At 41.2% G+C, this 18200-nt stretch overlaps 2 protein-coding genes across 3 annotated transcripts; one reads left to right on the top strand and one right to left on the bottom strand.

The window, feature by feature from the left end:
* Positions 1-166: 166 nt before the first annotated feature.
* TATDN3 (TatD DNase domain containing 3) lies at positions 167-5620 on the bottom strand. The gene is made up of 10 exons (XM_064446205.1): positions 5498-5620; positions 5383-5415; positions 5224-5297; positions 4936-5020; positions 4220-4282; positions 3007-3116; positions 2557-2612; positions 2229-2341; positions 959-1039; positions 167-601 (listed from the first exon to the last, which is right to left on the bottom strand). The coding sequence occupies exons 1-10, from the start codon at positions 5564-5566 to the stop codon at positions 458-460; spliced, it is 828 nt and encodes a 275-aa protein (XP_064302275.1). The 5' UTR covers positions 5567-5620; the 3' UTR covers positions 167-457.
* NSL1 (NSL1 component of MIS12 kinetochore complex) lies at positions 5550-17581 on the top strand. Of its 2 annotated transcripts, none has more exons than XM_064446204.1 (6): positions 5550-5828; positions 6159-6243; positions 9876-10006; positions 12532-12586; positions 15371-15438; positions 16054-17581. In XM_064446204.1, the coding sequence occupies exons 1-6, from the start codon at positions 5565-5567 to the stop codon at positions 16330-16332; spliced, it is 882 nt and encodes a 293-aa protein (XP_064302274.1). In that variant the 5' UTR covers positions 5550-5564; the 3' UTR covers positions 16333-17581. The 2 variants fall into 2 exon arrangements, with proteins under 2 accessions (XP_064302274.1, XP_064302273.1); XM_064446203.1 differs by having other exon boundaries at positions 5550-5909.
* The last annotated feature ends 619 nt before the right edge of the window (positions 17582-18200 follow it).

Genomic DNA, 18200 nt, shown 5'->3' with positions numbered 1-18200 from the left:
TAATGGCTCAGAAGGGATGTACAGTCTGCAAGTCCTAATAGGAGCTTTCATATCATCAGCAGGCCCACAACTGTGTGAGTTTCAGTCAGCAGAAATCAAGGAATGAGTGAGACATTAAGGACCGCACATTAGCCATCTCCCAGACTAGAAGCAGCTGAGCAAGGAGTCAGAGAAACTAAACGCACAATTTTATGGTGCTCTTCTTTACAAAGCTTTTGTTCAGAGACATGAGAGATGCAAATGAACAACCTGTCTTTATTACATCTAAGAGGTGACAATAGTGCATACCAAAGGTCATTGAGAAATTCCCTGTATTCATCCTATGCATCTATATAACACTCTGCTCACTCGAACTTTTCAACAGCAAAACTCCACTTTATGACAAGATACACATTGGCTTTATTAATTACACCATAAATAATAGTTTCTACAATATTATATATTTCAGTTTCTGAATCTATATCCGAAGAATGTTCCGAAGTTTGGGGAATACTTTCAGTGCATTCTGTGTAGTCACTTCTATAACTTCTTGAACTGGGATTCCTTTAATTCTGGCAATATATTCTGCAGCAATGTAAATATTTTTTGGTTCATTTCTCACCTGAAAACAAGCAAAAAAAACAACCCAGACAAAATTACAGATCCCTACAGACCACAGGTGTTTCAGATTCAGTTACTTCCTGACACAACTTCAGTCACATTGTGGCACGTGTGACAGAAAAATTACATGTATCTGTTCTGCTTGGATTATCTTCCCCTTTGCCCGTTCCTGGAATTTCTTCGCCTTTCCCAGCCTCAGGAACACTGACTTGTCCATCTCAAAATTTTCACTTGGCAACCTCTTTTGTCCCTTGTACCCATGCTTACACTACTTTACCCTCCCATGCCAGTAACTGACCCCCATAAGGTATGGATTTGGATATTACATACCCAGAAGTCCCTCCCCACCATCATTTACCTGTTTTTCAGGCCCCAGAGCAGGAGAGTCAGTTTCCAAGCACATACTTTCCAAAGGTAACAGTTTCACAAGTTTCTGCTTCTTGAAGAAAGTAAGACAGCTATTAAACACTTTATGTACTTAGACCCATGGGGAAAAAAAATGTTTGAAGGGAGGATATACTCTGCACTTAAAAGCAATATCAAAAGACTTTGGTGCCACTCCCTGCATTTTATCAACAATTTCAGAATGGAAGCATGAATAGCAGGAGCTGCTCAAGAAGTCCCTTCAAATTAGGATTATCCCATTTTCTAAATATCTGAAGTACTATTATCTAAACACTGAATCGATTGTTATTTCTTGAATCAGGTAGTTACATTGCACAAAAACCCCTATGTTTAGGGTTGCCAATGCAATTTTGATTTACTCTTTTTCTGTCTATATATTTGTGTACCTTTTTCCCATCCCTGCTTTTACCCCTCAACCCCAGTTTGCTTTCCCTTCTCCACGTTCCTACCCTCATCCTCATTTATATCCATCCCTCACACCCCCTTCCACTTGAATCATGCCTTTTCCTTGCTTACATTTCCTGAGATTATCACAGGAAGTAATGATGATGCAGGATGGTAACAGACTGCTACCCCAAAATAAGGAGTAAGCATAGCCTGCAGCAGCCCAGAGTAGAAGTCAAAAGAGCAGTCTCACCAAATCAAGGGCTAAACCTGATCAATGCCATCTGTAAGCAATTCAGCTGCTTCTTTGCTGGGTGCACCTTGCGATAATCACATTTTTTCAAAGGTCTGTAACTTAGCCAATTGTGAGCAGATTTCCTTTTGAACAGAGAATGCCAGAGCACTGAAATAGAAACTAGTCCTAGTTTCTATGGAAAACACATGTCACATCCCTACTCTAAAACAGTACAGGGACAGAAGCTTCCAAAGAAGAGTTCATCAGAAACCACATCAAAGTAACAAAAAAGGCCTATTTCCTTAACCCTTGTTTCTTAGGAATAGCTGAACTGTTTTAGCCAAAATTTCCCCAAAAAAGTCTAGCTAAGGCAGAAATAAAAATGTACAATTCTATAAGCAACTGAAAATTCCATTGAGAAGTGTTAGGAGACAGCAACCGTACATGGGTACTGCTAGTCCCACTTCAAACTGTGCAGACTTAAAAAGCAAGCATATTCTTCAGCTGCACAGTGAAAACAGTCATGTTTGCCACCACGATAAGCTGACAGCTATTACCTTCAATCACCAAGCACTGAGAAGGAGCAAGCTCCTTCAAACATTACCTGTTCACTCCTTATAATGGAAGGAGGAATGGAGAAGAAGTATCCAGCTTTCACCCCTTCCATCGCTACAGATGGCTTCCCATCAAATGCATGGAGCAATACCTTTGTAGCACCTCAGAGAAAAGCAGCAAATGAAATCATGAGCCATGTTTACAGTAGGTCTGCAATGCCAGCTTCCAATGGGACGTCGGTCCCACAAAGAATGAATACAGAGTCTCTGCACTATTTTCCCCAAGTTTCACGTACGCAAACTGACATGAGGACACGGCACAACTGAAGAAATTCTGTTGACAAAAGCCATGACAGAGAAAATGCATTAGAAACATACCTTGTTCCTTCAAGAGATTAATGGTTGGTCTTCCAGCTGAGCGGGAATGAACATTTCTGCACAGAAAGAAGAGGCCCAATATTAGGAAATTTAGCAAAATATATTTTGTAAACACAAACAAACTAACAGCAGCTTGGGAACAAAATAATTGATCTGTATTACACCTTTTATCAGGAAAAAAATCTAGAGATGCATATACGAATCATTTTAGTTACAGTGAAGATTTAGCAACAACATAACAAGGACAGGACACAGAAGATCACCTTATTCAAGTGCAAATGCAGGGAAAATTCTATAAATAAAACTCAAACTGAAGACTGACAGGACACTAATGCCAGTTCAATCCATCTAAGAAAAGTTCTGTGGGCTCTCAGTAACTGTAAATCCTGGGAAATATTTCCACTTTCCCAAGATCTGGCAAATTCTCCTACTAGTATAAACAAAACCTACAAAGGCAAATCCAGTCTTCTTGCTAACTCAATCTGCTTGATCAAAACCTGTCTTTGTCCTTCTTTCTGTTCATCCGTGCTGGCAAATCTGGGAGTGAAATCTAATCCAACCTACAGTACAAGAAGAGAAGTGAAAAAGTTTTACAGACCTAATGCTTGACAATACCATATATAAAGGCAAAAAATGCTTCAAAACTGCAAAGCATTTCAAAATACGTATACTAGAGACTGCAATTAAAATGAGCTCAACTTTAGCTTAACTCAGAAAGGAATACATTCTCAACCATAAGCTTTTCAACTATGAAAGCATTTATGGGCAGACAGTTATTAACAAGTGTATTTAATATTTCAATCTGTAACTGCTTCTCTGGGGTTTTATATTCTATTGAATATTACTTCAGATTAAATCTCAAATCTGGATCTCCAACACAAGTAAAATTTCCGAACCTGTAGCTTTAATCCAATCTCTAGCAAAAATTACCCGCTAATTCTATACTTTTTTGATTTAAACATCTTCAGGCAAAATTTAAAATTTGTCAGAGCAGCCCCATTCAGTTACGCCAACCAAAGTCTTTGATATACAGTACAAGTACAACATGGCAAGTTTAGCTACAAAGCTCTGCCAATAACTGCTTTTTCTAGGAGTGCAGAACTAGGCATAAGTTCCTCCAGTATCAACCCACAGAAGAGGCAGATTCTACCCTAAAGCTTTCAAGCCTCAATTAGTTTATAAACAAATGTAAGACAGGAGATAGCACATAGATACAGACAGACCAGCAAACACAAGAAAAATGGACTGTACAAGTCAGTGAGGTGTACTGAAATCATAGCTTAGCCTAACTTTGTCAGGAAAGAAGGCAGGAAGGATCTGAATGAGGATAACAATGTGACTCGACACTTCACTGTGCCAGAGAACAGGTCAAAAGACATTCGGGTATAAGACGATATAGAATAATTATGCAATCCTTCTTACTAAATCTACCAGCGTAAATACCATCTATTTCATAATGATGATAATGGGGGCAAAGAGGGAATCAGGCAAATCTATGAAGGAAAGTACATTAAGAGAATTACAAATCAGACTTAGCACTTGCTCAGAATGACTGCAATACCTATTGCATACACAAAACCAAGTATTCACAAGTTTTTGTAATTCTGGTGATGGATGCTGCCAAAGCCATAAACATTTAAACAAATTATGGAATTCTACTTACTTCTCCGATTCCCACCAATTTATCTTTGTAGAGTTCTATAAGTGGCAATGCAGCATCCAGATCCTGCAAGAACAAATTAAAGATACAACCTGCACTGCCCTTACAAGATGGAAGAGGTATGAACTCAGCATTATGATTAAATTGGAGTTTTCCTTATTGTTGTTAAATTCTATACCTTTAAAATTGCTATTACTATGAGTTAGGCAGACAGATTTTAGAAACCTGCAGGGTTTCCCATCTTTACTTAATAACCCTTCATTTCAAGTTATCTGTCCACAGGAACAGAAGAGGTAATTAAAACAGGGCCCATAAAAAGCCTAGTAACATTAAATGCCTGCAGACAGGTAAGTTTTTCAGGCTTAGGACACAAACAGTCACCTTCCCCTTCCCATGCTAACAAAGGGACATCTGCAAACATACACGCATGCTGTTTGCTGTATGCAAAGCACTCACTTGGGGTTTTTAAAACTGTTTTGCTGCAGTAATACAGCCAGATGACTCCAGCAAACAATTCTGCTTTAGGACTAATGCAGACAAATGAACGCACTAAGAGACCCTGGGATTTGGTCTGCTGGGTCTTGTGTATCACAGAAGCGCTGAAAATTCACTGGGAAGATCTGAAGCTAAATCAGGCAGACTGGAGCATCCTGTCCTCTGCCCTGAGCAGTCCCAGCAGTATTTTATAGCTGCACTAACCTAACTTGCCCGCGTTTTACCTCTAAAGTAACACTGTGCTGCTCCTCTGGCGAAACCTCTTGAACCGGGTGAACTCCCAGGCATGGCAAAACAAACCCTGGGAATCTAGACACGTAATTGATATCAGTGATGTGAGAGACCACAGAGAAAGCAAGCTTAAAGTCAAAAAGAATGGCCGGCCTGACCAAAGAAGAGGGCTGCGCGTCCCCCCTCAGCTCCCACGCCGCCACTCACTCCCGCCAAAGCGCGGACCCCGCGGCCAGGACACAGACACGGGTGGGCGCCGGGAGCCCCCGCCGGCTTCGCACCTCTCCGACAGCGCCACGACGCTCCGGAACTCCTCCGCTCGCTCCGACACCACCACCAGCGCCAACACCGCCGCCTGCAGCAGACAGAAACCCCCACCCAGCTGAGGCCGGGCAGGACCAGGAAAGAGCGGGGGAGAGGGTCGCTGCCGGCCGCCTCACCTCCTCCGCCGCCCGCACCACAGCCGCCACGTCCTGCAAGAGACACGCACTGCCTTAGCGGCGGGGCAGCGCTGAGGCCGCACCGCCCCCACAGTCACCGCCACCCGCGCCTCACCGTGTGGAAGCAGGGCGCGGCGAGGTGGCAGTGGCAGTCCACCATCCCTGCCGCTACTGCCGCCGCCATGCCTCGCCCGGGGCTGAGGGAAAAGGGCGGGGAAGCCGCGGGTTCCGCTTCCGGGCCGGCATTTTCCCTGCGTCCGAGGCGGGAAATGGCGGCTGGCACGGCAACGCCGTTGTTGCCGCCGCCGCCGCCGCCACCGCCGGGGGAGGCGGGCGCGGGGCCGCCGCTCAGCCCGGCCACCGCTGCTGCTACTGCCGCCGCTGCTGCCGGCGGCGCCCAGCGGGACCCGCGGGTGCGGTGCTGCTCCCGTCGCGGCCTGGGCGAGGTGATGGCGCTCTGCGCGCCCTTCGTGCGGGCCCTGGCCCAGGGGCAGCTGGGTGGAGCCGCCGCGGGGGACGCGCTCTGGGTGAGGCTATGGGGGGAGCGGGGAGGCCCGATTCCGCTGGGTCTCGCCTCCGGGCGCTTGTGCCCGCTCCTGCCAGGGGCCCGGCACAAAGCCGAGGCGCCCCAAGGTGTCAGCCCATGTCTTAGCGGGTTTGTGCAGCTGTGTCCCCCAAGGTGACAGGCGCGGGCGGGGCGGTGAGGCAGGAGAGGCCTTCCCAGCTGCAGCCCTGTGCCTGAAGGGTGGCTTCTGAAGCTCTCCCGTGTCTTCCAGAACTTCGAAACAGCAGTGCGGGAGAACGTTACCATTAATGGGCAGCCCTGGGAGGAGAATTCGGATCTCTCCGAGCTCCAGAGCGGTATGGGTTGGTTTCCATTAATTTTCTGTGGGGTGGTTTTGTTTTGGTTTCAGCATGTGGTATTTTTAATTGGCCAGTTTTTTCCCCAGCTCTCTATGGCGGTAAGAATGCTCCTGGAGGAGGTAAGGTCAAACTCCAGCTGAGATGTGCCAACATAAAGGTCTGAAGTGCCACACTGTGGGAGGATGACTCTCGCAAAGCAGTGTTCATAAATATAAAGAAGGGTAACCATGACATGTAGGGACCTGTATCCGAGAGAAAAGGGAAGGGCAAAATGCTTTCTCTGAAGGCCCGTTGCTTGTTTAACACTTCTGACAAGTCCTTGAGGCACAAGTTATAGGTATCACTAGTATGGTGATAGCCTAACTTAACCTACCTAACTTAAAGGATCTGCTCTTGACTACTATAAACAAGTAGCTTAGAGACTCCTAAAATATCTGATACTAATATGGGAGAAATAAAGGTTTAACTAAGTTTAATGGCTGCTGTCTTGCTGGAAAGTCTACAGCAAGCTTTTCAGAAGTCACTATTTCAAAGCAAGATTTTTCATTTGGGAGGTTAGGAAAGAGCATGTTCTACTTCATCTTCACTTCTCAGTATAAAGGGAGCAGACAACATTTAATGGAATTAGGGTACAGTGGTCTACTTTTAAAGCTAGAACACAGCAACGGGATCCAAGTCCAGAGGCTTCCTGCCCTCTCTGGGCAGTCAGTTTCTGTGTTTGACTGCCCTGATGGTGAAATTTTCTCTCCTGTGGCCTCTTGGAATTCTCTTTACTGTACCGTATCTGTTGCCTCTCATCCTTTTGCTGCACATGTGTGAAAAAAGCTTTCCTCTGTCCTCTCTGGAACCGCTCTTTAGGTAGCTGAAGGTAGCAGTTTAATTTACCCCCTAGCCTACTTGTCTCCAGGCTGAACAAACCTAGCTCCCTCAGCTGCTTCTCATACATCATGTACTCTAGATGCTAACCTTCTTTGTGTTCTTCCATTGGAATTACACCAGTACTCAACGACACAGTCTCCCAGAGCCAGGATGTTATGGTCTAGGTAGGTAAGAATCCTGGCTGGATCATTGAGCTCAGAGAGTAGTGTTCCTACTTTTACCTCGGGGCTAATTACAAGCAGAGTTCCTCAGGTGTCTATTCAGTGACCCATTCTGTTTAATGTCTTTCTCGGTGACCTGGAAGAGGAGATGGAGGGTTCCTTCACCCAACTTGCAGCTGACATCAGCCAGGGTGGCATGCAGTGAATATGCTCAAGAGCAGGCCCATTCAGGGGAACCTTATCAGGCTGGAGAAATGCATAGATGGGAATCTCATTAAGTTCAACAGGGACAAAAAGCAAAACCCTAAATCTGGGAGTCTGGGTAACTTCCGGCAGGGCTACAGGATGAAAAGCTGACCCAGCCTGGTATATTGTGTTAACAGGAGTGTAGTCAGTAGATCCAAGGAAGTGATTATTTGCGTTTACTCTGTACTCACTAGAGCAAATCTGGAGTTGTGCACTCATTTTTGGACTCCCCAGTATAGAGAAATTGTTGGTAAACTGGAATGAGTTTGTCAGAGGCTGCCAAGATAGCCAGGGGACTGGAGCACTTACCTTATGAGTTGAGACTGAAGGAACTGGGCTTGTTTAGTCCAGAGAAGACAAGCCAGCCTTCCAGTACCTAACAGGAGGTTAGTAAGAATGTGGAGCCAGGCTATTAATATTGAGGTGTACAGAGGCAAGGGTCATAAATTAAAAGGGGATGTTCTGACTTGTAAGGAAGTAATAATTCACTGTTAGGGTAACTGAGCATTGGAAAAGGTTGCCCTGAGCGCTTCTGTAGTCTCCAGCCCTCAAAGCTTCCAAGAACCAACCAGATTAAAGTCCTGAGCAACCTGGTTTGAACTGAATGTTCATGCTGCTGTGAGCAGGAGCCTTGAGTCAGGAGAGACCTCCTGAGGGCCCTTCCAGCCGGAGTGACTTTGTGCTAGGGATGTTGGTCAAGATCTCTTCCTATCAAGAGACCCAAGTAGTAGGTCTGTTGCTACTATTTAATATACAAATCCAGTAAATGTTTATTATTATTGCTATATCATGTGTTTATATGCAATATATACAATATTTTTAAAACTTGTCTTTTGAATAATAGTAGTGGAGATTCTCAGTCGTCTGGAGTCCAAAGAAGATTTCAGTGTAATTCATTTGCTCTCCCACTTTAGCATTAGATGTTCTTTGCCTGTAACTTGATGCAGATATATTGAACTGGCTATGGAGAAAGAGCTTCTTGAACTGTTCTTTGGTCAGGAGGCTTCTGCATTTGTAGTTCTAGAATGATAAAACTAAAAGTCAGAAATGCAGTGGTCTCACAATGCAAAGTGCTGAACTTAACTAATTCCAGTTTGTTCAGAAATTTGTGAGAGGATTTTCTTAACAGGAAAGCTTTGTCCAGTTGGATGTTATTTTCAGTAAGCTAGCCTTTGTCTGTAGAAATCTAACTTAATGCCAGCTGAGATACTGTCATCTTCCTGCACCTGGCATAAAGCAGGTGTAAGGACTGTATTGTGCTTTTTAATTTGACATAAATTTACTCTTCTACCTATCTCTGATCATTTGAATCACCAAGTGATCTGGCATTTTGTGCCTTCAGTGTTTATGTTGACCAGTGGCTCAAGGCTTTCCTTTCTATACTTAAATTATTTCGTGGTGATCCTAAAACAAACAAACAAAACAAACCCACAGACTCTTAAAACCTTGATTTTGCCTTTCTGAGGTTTACAATCAACTGATTCTGTACAGATTGACCAAGAGAGGGTGCTCAAAATCCATTCTTTACCACTAGATCGAAAACACTGCGTGGCTTGCAAGTTGTGCTCAAAACATTGGTGGGGCCAGTGAATTTAAACGCTAAGGAGTTCACAAATTAAATTAAAAAAATAAAAAAGCAAGACTTACCAATATTTCAAATCTCCACCACAGGAGGAAAAATTATAGGAGCATGCAGATGAAAGAATATAAAAATATATACTACCTTTCAGTTACGCACAGTTAGGATATAAGGTTGAGTGGTTAATTCTCTTTTCTTCTATAACTCTTTAATTTTTATAGTTTGTAATGATGGCATGTGATGTCAGGACAGTGCAGGCAGTTACTAAAGTTTGAAATGCAGAATATTTCCAGGAATCAGGTTGCATGAAAGTGGTATTGTATATTGTCAAAAATTCGTAGATGGATTTTAAAATTAAACAGCATATCTGTGCTCTGTATGATATAAAATCACATCTTGTGCGATGTGCAAGAAAAAGCAATTTTTATTCAGTTAAAAAACAAAATATCCCAAAAGAAATCTTTGCGAGATTTTCTTTAGAGATTCAGAATGCATAGGGGAAAAGGCATTTTTCTTTTTTCCCCAAATCATTCCCTACCTCCCCTCTTCTCACCAGCTCCCTTGTATAAAAGGTCAACATCAAGTTGTGCTCCAATTTCTGTATCACAAGGAGATCCAAGATAGATGTCTTTATCTTCATAGATAGTCATGCTTGATTCTTATTTCAGATCTCAAGCTGTCTTTTTCCTTATAACTTTGTTTCAAAATAAAAAAAAAGTTATAGAACAATTCCTGTAATGACTTTGTGTGTTTGTAATTTTTAGGTTCCAACATCAAAATTCTCGAAGATCAATTTGATGAACTCATAGTAGAGACAGCAACAAAGCGTAAGCAGTGGCCTAAAAAGATACTGATGCATGCTATCCAAACCATGAAAGCAGAGCAAGAGATGTTGGTAAGTAACCTAAGATTTTCAGAAAACCTTTGCCTGTAGTAGCTGCTGACCACACGTAACTTGAAGAAATAAATCATCAAATGTTGACCTTTAAGCTCCTTCCCATAGTTGCTTTTGATTCTTTGACATGTAATGAAATTGTTTATTTGTATTAATTTGTTCCTCGGTAAAATGAGGGTTACTACTAAGTGGTGTGACTATGAGTGAATTGGGCCTGTGGCACAGTTCAGGAAGTTACTTAAGCAGATTGCTTCAACATGATGACTCATTATTTACAAGCCAGTATATACCTATTTATCTTGTCAAATCCAGGTTTCTGAAATCCTAGGCTGAAGGCTGGTTGAAGTACTAAATGTTATGATGCATACAGATACTATCATGTGCAGTATATGAGTTTTAAAAAGGTGGCTGTGTTTTCCTAAGCACTTTTGTTGAGCTAATGACTACACTGAGTAAGTACTTTCAGTAAAGAAAGAAAAAAAAAAAAGTAATGTGGATTAATGAATAAGTGCAGTAATTTCTCTGTTTTTTTGACACTGAGTGTAAAGTAATTACTGGCATTAAACAACTCCGTCATATCCTTGGTTGCTAAATTTCTTTCCTGCAGTTATGTTAGGCCTGCCTTTTGCTTATCTGCTGATTCATTAGGAGTCAGTTTTCTATGGAGAGAAAAAAAAAGAAAAGGGCAAAAGGCAATGGGCACAAATGGGAATGCAGGAAATTCCATTTAACCATTTAAAAATAAAAAAGGACTGTGAGGGTAGCCAAACACTGTCACAGGTTGCCCAGCAAGACTGTGGAGTCCCCATCCTTGGAGCTACTCAAAACCTGACTGGATAAGGCCCTGAGCAACCTGCTCAGGTTGGCCCTGCTTTCAGAAGGGGGTTGGACCAGACAGTCTTTAGAGGTCCTTTCCAACCTCAGCTATTCTAAGATTCTATACTAAAGAAGACAGGGATTTTTTTTTTTTTTAAGAAAGTTCTGCAGGGCATTTCTGAGGACTAAACTTGACAAAAGTAAATAACTCTCTAGGTTAGCCAGGCGTAGCTGATTTACAGTAAGTAAAAGTGCACAGGTATGTATTTGTCTTAAATCTGAGATATTTTCTAACATATATTGCCTTTTGTGATCTCTCTGTTTTGTCAACATATGAAATACATAAAAAATAAACTAAAATAAAACATGCTATTGCATAACACCAAGATCTAACAAGACGTTTCAACCTTTCTGCAAAAGGAAGACTATGTTCTACCTGAGTCCCAGAGTGGATTAGTTATTTAGACACTGCCTTTTGTAGTGTTGCTGACCTCAATTTTAACACCACCACAGCTAGATGATCATTTTAATTAAAAGTGTCTGCAAAATATAAAAAGTTTTTAGCTTATCCCTGTAAATGAAGTGGCTTTTTTTCACCCCCTCAGCTACTTCTGCAAAGGTACTAGTGGTTTCTTTGCTTTTGATTGAGGAATTTTTATGGTTTTTTGATCCTAGCTACTCCTGTGATGCGTGTTTTTTGAGGCGTAAATAACGGCTATGAAGACACAGTAATTAACTGCAGTTTATCTGGAGAGAGCCACTCATTTAGGGTGGCAATCTCCCTATAACTGCCAAAGCAAGAGGTCATCCTGTAGGTTTTCAGTCAATACGCCCTGTTATGTTTGAGGATAATGCAAGCAATGTTTGTTCTGCTTGGAGCTGTTAATGTAAACTTGCTAAGAAGATACGCGAACTGTGAAAAATTTGCTCTGGTAAAACACATGGAGGAATAGTTAACTTCCTAGTTGTTTTTCGTTGAAGAGGCTTGAGGGACAGCTCCTGAGGTAGGGAAGAATACTAACTTGCAGGTGATAAAACATATGTTCCTATGCCTTTGCTTTGTTTCTTTCTTCCCCAATAGTTACTTCTAATTCCACCTTTAATATGACTAAATACTAGTTGTATTCATTATTTATTATTAGTTAACTTCTTGTCACAATTAACTGATGCCAAGTCACAAGACTCACAGTAGGACCAGAGCGCCTGGTCTGCGAAGGAGAGTGTTCTTATTCATGCATAAGTAATGGCAGGGCTAGAATGTAGCTATTTAAATAGTTCTCTTTTTCTTAGCTTTTTGTCTTAATGTACCCTTTGTTCAAGTTTGCTCCTCTGAGAAAGTGTACTGTTTTTGTGAACAGCTCCTGAGAAGCCAGAGCAGCAATTTTTTCCTCAGTTGTGCATCAGGTGGCAATGCTTCTTCAAAAATGCCTGGATTTCAGTTTAGTTCTCATGCTTTAATAATTAGAATTCTGCAAGCTAAAGCAAATTTTGGGGACATGTTTGCAGTGAACTTAACGGTGTTAACCAGAACACTGCTTCCAGTAACTTGAGTATCTATAAACTGTACCTCTAATACATTCTTTATCTAAATAATTCCACCACCATCTCCTTGTGTTAGCCTCTCTCCATTGTTCTGACTGCAACGTGTATATTAGATGTCTATTAAACCAAGAGGGTATTTCAGAATTTTTCTTGTTTTGAATATGCAGAAGCTCTACCAGCCTTTTGTAACACCAGAAGAGATAACATCACAGCCTTCTCAAGGTAAAGATTTCGCGGGAGGGCAGCTGTACTGAGGGCACACTGCCTGCCTTACTGGGTAGCTGTAAATGTTTAAGCAGCTTTCTTTAAACTTGTTTGAAGTTATTGAATGTTTAAGTAATTAACTAAAATAGCTCGATGTTTGTCATAACTGAATGTATTGCTGCATCTGTTTGCTGTACCCATTTCTCTCTTCTAAGTGCTGTCTGCTGCTAGGCACTGTACTTAAAGGCAGAAGCTGGACACTGTGTGGGTATTGGGTAGAAATTGTCACAGAGCTACTCTCAATATGTTTTCTTACTTCTTTCCTTTGTCAGTGGTGGAGGCCAGATGGGGAACTAGACGGATCGCTGACATTATGCTTTGACCGTTCTTGTGTTCCTTTTACATGAATACTAGAAATGCTTCAATCTCTCTTCCTAATCAGTTAGTTTCTTCAGGGAATTGAAAGCGGTCGTGTAGTACTCGGTGAAGGCAGGGTTGACTCTCCTAACTTGCAAAATAGGCATCAAATAGACAAATCCTCCCTGTGTCATTTGTAAGGGTTGATGAAGAAACAAAACTGCAAACAACATCATAAGATTGCTACATGCTTTTGAAAGATTCCTTATGCAAACTCCTTGGAACAACGTGGCGTATTTTGCAATTGGTGATTGGGATGTGCTTTTCTGAGGCTGGCCTTAAGAAATGGAAAGTTTTTGTCTTGCCTGTTCTTAAGTATTGAAAAATGACAGAATTTACTGATGCTGTTCTGAGTTGAAAAGCATGGTTACAGAACCCTCACTATGGATTACTTGCACATGATGTAAAGCTGGTGTAACAGGCGGTGGTCTTAAAGTTTGAGAAGCTGACCTTAATCTTCCAGTTCTCACCCTGCTGATGTGGCTTCACTCTAGGCACCATTTCCTCTTTGTAAACAGGAGACATTGCTTCCAGAAATGCCAGCCTGTGCAGCAAAGCAGCTAACAGGAGCAGGAAAGAGTGTCACTTCATATCTGGGTTTCTTTTGGTTTCTGGTGTCCAGATCTATGCTTTTCTGATGGGAATTAACTACTTCTTGGAAGTCAGTAATAGCTTGCACTATGGTATTGCCTTTTTAGGTTTGGTAACAGCAAAGTCCTAGCCAAGATAGAATAGGGTTTGTGCTGAATTTTAGTATTATGTAGTCTTTGGGAAGTTTATGTATCCCAGTTTAGCAAGTACAGTGGCCAGAAACCAAAAATATTTAGATTACTCAATACCTTTCGTTTCCTTTTTTCATTTCCCTATGTTTTGGAAAGCCTTGAACACTGAGGAATATAATGCTGTCCATGTCAAGCTGAACTCCTGCAGGCAAATTTCAGTTAACTGTGTGTCAGTCTTTCTGTCTATAACTGGGATAATCCACATAATTATTTTTACTTTAACTCCTTCCTTGCCATTTCATAGGGTCACCAGTCTTCTAATCCCACTACCCTACTGTAAGAATGCTTCATTATGGACCTACCCTTCTTTTAGAGAATATCCATTCAGAGGCCTCTGTGGTGCGTTTGAAGAGGCTGCTGTTGGACTGTTTTTCCTTCCAAACTCTGAATGACGGTGCATTTGAGCATCCACGTTCATACATGGATTATGTGTTCCTAAACCACGTCTGAGCAGCACGCTGGGCATGCAGGCGGCCAATTTAACAAAACACCATGTCTTACTGCTTACTGCATTTCAGCAGGGGATTGCTGTCAGCCTGTGCTAGAACACAGTGATTGACTTAAATGATCTTCAGTAGCACTAATGAGATTGACTTCAAAGCAGAATGCAGTGTTTAACCCTGAAAGGGTTTAGGGGTGTGCACGCCATCTAACATTGTATCCTACTGCAGGCACTGGTGAACCCCCACAATAAAATTATAGTAGTGGAGATGAGGCTGCTTAGTTCCCAGGAGCGTGCTTGCTTATCTGCTGACTTTAAGTTCTTGTTGATGGCATAGCATTGTAGACAGAATAATGGCAGAGAACATGCAAAACAGTTTTATAATAACTTAGAGTTTAACTCTTGAGTAAAGAATTGCTATTTCTTGTGAATCAATTGTCAGAAACATCCGTTGTGTGGATGATCTTATCATATTGCTACTGCAATCAAATATATCCATTTCCCCTAGTATTCTCTACCTGCTGCCAGCCTCAGTCTTCCTGAAAGCTTTTTCTTTCTTTTCTTACTAACCTGGCAGATTTAATCCAGTTCATGTTGTTTACACTTGATTTTTATTCTTGGTGTTAATGCTTGGTAAGTTAAGCCAGGAGAAAAATGTAGCCTTTATTGTAAAAAGCTGACGTGTTGGAGCTGTGAGATTATTTGTTCCCCCTCCTTAAAATGGGTTTCATTCATCTCCCTTTCTCTACAGTTGTGTGTGTTCTCCTTTTGTGCATTTTTATTAAATGTAATATGAGCTTGAAAGGTTTGAAAACAGAACTTTTTTCTTTTTCTTTCTAACTGTTCTCTTCCATTATGTCAAATATTGTCTTTGTGTCTCATTTTTTGTATAAGCTGTAGGTTTTCTAGTGAAAAACTTTGTGGCTTGCTATAGTGGAAACCACTAGACACTGCTACATTTGGAGTGATAAAGTGTAATAGTAGTAAGATAAAACATACAAGCTATTGTCCTCAATGCTATAATGAAAGGAAGGTGTTGTAGGTTTAAGTTTTATACAGGGACTCTACCACTTTTCTGTGCAATTTCTAAGAAGGCGATAGCAAGTACTGGGGGGATAGTTACGTTTCCAAAGTTTATTTGGGCTTTATGTTTTTCTGTAGATGCTTACATCGCAGATCTGAAGCAGGTGACAGAAATGACATCCAAACAGATCAGTGGAGTAATGAAGGTGAGATCTCTGTGTGCTCCAAGAGGATATTTTTTTTTATTTTCTTGATCTAATAATTTGTCACAAAACAGGACTTCTAACACATCTTGGTTAGAGTTTTGTACAAAAAAAAAAGCCTGTGTGTGTACTTTTGAAGCAGGTACATCCTTAGGTTTGGACTGCTGAAGTTGTACCTGTAAAGCATTCCCCCTCACATGGTAGTAAGGAAGATTACCCTGTGGCTATAGGAAATATTTTTATGGAGATTTTAGAACCCACACCATCTGAAAAATAAAACATCTTTTGGAGACCTGTACAACTTCATACAGCACGTGATGCTTATTACTTCAGTACCAGCTTAAACATGAACTGTGGTGTTCCTGTGATACTTACTCAGCTTAGAGATGTAATGAAGGAATATTTAAACTTGGCATACTGTTTGCATGGCTTCTGAGTGCAGACCCTTGTCACCATTAGGGTGGTAGCTCTGATTTCCTGACCTTCACCTGCCATCCTACGGATCATCTCTGCAGACACTGAAGCTTTTGTGCCTGTCAGAATCAAATTAACATATTTCATTCATTGTAACCATTACTTTTCCCTTGTAACTTGAGATACTTGGGTTTGTTTTTTCAGTCTCTCCCAGCGCTAATAGAAAGAGCAGAAGGTTTTTCCCAAGCGTTAACTTGGCAACCAACCTTGGAACTCTGCAAGCTGCGGCAAGAAGTCTTTGCTGGTTGCAAGGCAAAGAAGGAAAATAATGTCCAAAATTTCATACCACCAGGAGAAGTCACACCAACAGATGCTGATACCAGTAAAAATCCTTGTGTTATGCTAAAAAGAAAAAAAGCTGCAGATTCACCAGAAAGAAGGCGCTACCCACTTCGACGGAGGAAGATTGCTCTCAGCGCATGAATTTCTCATTTAGTATTTTCAGATTGGAATCTCAGTTGTACTCCTGTTCAGTGTGCTCAGCCTTTTTTCTTAAGACTTTGTCTGATCTCTGATTCAGTGCTATGCGTGGGAGTTTCCTTATTTAGTAAATTGATCCTTTTAAATATTTATATTTTTACTGTCACACTGATGGCATATGAAAGCCATACCAGTAGTATCCAATATCCAGCAAGTATATTTGCCAATTAACTCTTTTTTTCCTCTTTTTTTACAGCATTTAGCTTGAGTCCTCATGCTTCAAGGAGTTTGTGCACGTGCTTTGTGTACATGGGCAGTCGTTTAGTAAACCACTAAGTGCTCATTTATATTAAGCACGTCTCTAAAGAGGTTGGAGAATGTCTAGTTCTCCTAATGCGCATTCATTTATTACTGAGTTGGGTGGCTATCCTTTTAATAAATAAATTAAAAAGAAATTCACACCGAAGCATATCAAAAACACCAGATTTGATACGATGTTAACAGTTTTTAGAAAATCCACGCACAAATGTGACCTTGGTCCCTGCTATTCCACCTTTCCTGAGTTTAGCTCAGCTGGGCTTATTTACAGTCACACTTGTTTGAACTTGGATTTTTAGTGATTATATGTATTTACTTGCAGTGTGCTCTTCCAAACAAGGATTTGACCATCCACATCTTACCACCTGATATTTCATTTCATGTAATCCAATTATGCAGTCTGGGGGTTTCCTAGACAATATTTCTACACATTACATGATCTTGACTTGGGTCATGTATATATTTGTGATGTTTGACTAAAGATCAGTACAGGCTACCAGTAAGTGGTATTAAGGTGAGCTAGTGTACCTTTTTTTTTCTTTAATTTATGCATTAGTACCTAGAAAATTGCACAGTAGTACTAAGTTGAGCATTGTGCCTTAACTGCTCATGACTTTTGCTGTTTTATGACTGCATGTGCTTGCAGTAAATACTCATGTCTAATATGTAATTATTTCTCACACAGCAGAGAAGGAAGGATTTTTTTAGAATTTATTAATGAAATTTACGTAAGAAGATAGGTCCAACCTAATAAGTCTTAAAAGAAACTGAAAATTTTTGGAAAATGTGTGACAGATTTTAGCATCATTTATTTTGTAAAGGTGAGCATCTGTACTAATGCTCTGTATATTTAATCGTATGTAAATATTTGCTTCCTGTTGTTCTTGTATATACAAATGTGTGTTTTTATACAAAGTAAATCAATTAAGGAAGATCAAGGTTTCAGATGATGATGTTGGTTCTAATCCTGGAATAGATGGTGACTGAACAGCAAGTGTACTTCAGAAGACGTCTGCGTTAAATTTTGGCTTGAGTAACTGAAATAGTTCCATTTACCGCCTTTGAACTCACAACTGTTATTAATCTCTGGGCTACAAAGCGTCTAATGTGAAAGAGGACAGGATGTGAGAGGGGCTGGAGCTGCGAAGCTGTGGAACGTGTGACTGGGACGGTTTTTCACACAGCGACTTGCTATTCTAGCTGCTTTGAGTACACATCCTCGGTGCTGCGTTGAAAATCTCCAGCACGGTTTTCTTCACCAAGATCTACAGATACTCTTTAATCTGAGTGTTCCTAGGCTAAAATGAGCCCTGCAAGGTTTTGATGGGCTACCATCATAATATTTGAACATTTCCTATGTTAATAGGAAGATTTCCCTGCTATTCTCTGCAAATAGTCAAGGGAAGTACAGAAGATGGCTAGGAATAGGCACATCTCTTTGAAGAGGTCCCATCAAAAATGGCCAAGGTAGGGCAAATGCCTTAAGAATTCAGGAGGAATTCAGTGGATTAAGACTTAATAAGTGAATTAATGCGTTCACCCTACGGTGCGTG

This window comes from Phalacrocorax carbo, chromosome 3, assembly GCF_963921805.1.
Source record: "Phalacrocorax carbo chromosome 3, bPhaCar2.1, whole genome shotgun sequence".
NCBI lineage: Eukaryota > Metazoa > Chordata > Aves > Suliformes > Phalacrocoracidae > Phalacrocorax > Phalacrocorax carbo.
The sequence above is the reverse complement of the archived record's forward strand: the minus strand, read 5'-3'. Positions and strand labels throughout refer to the sequence as shown.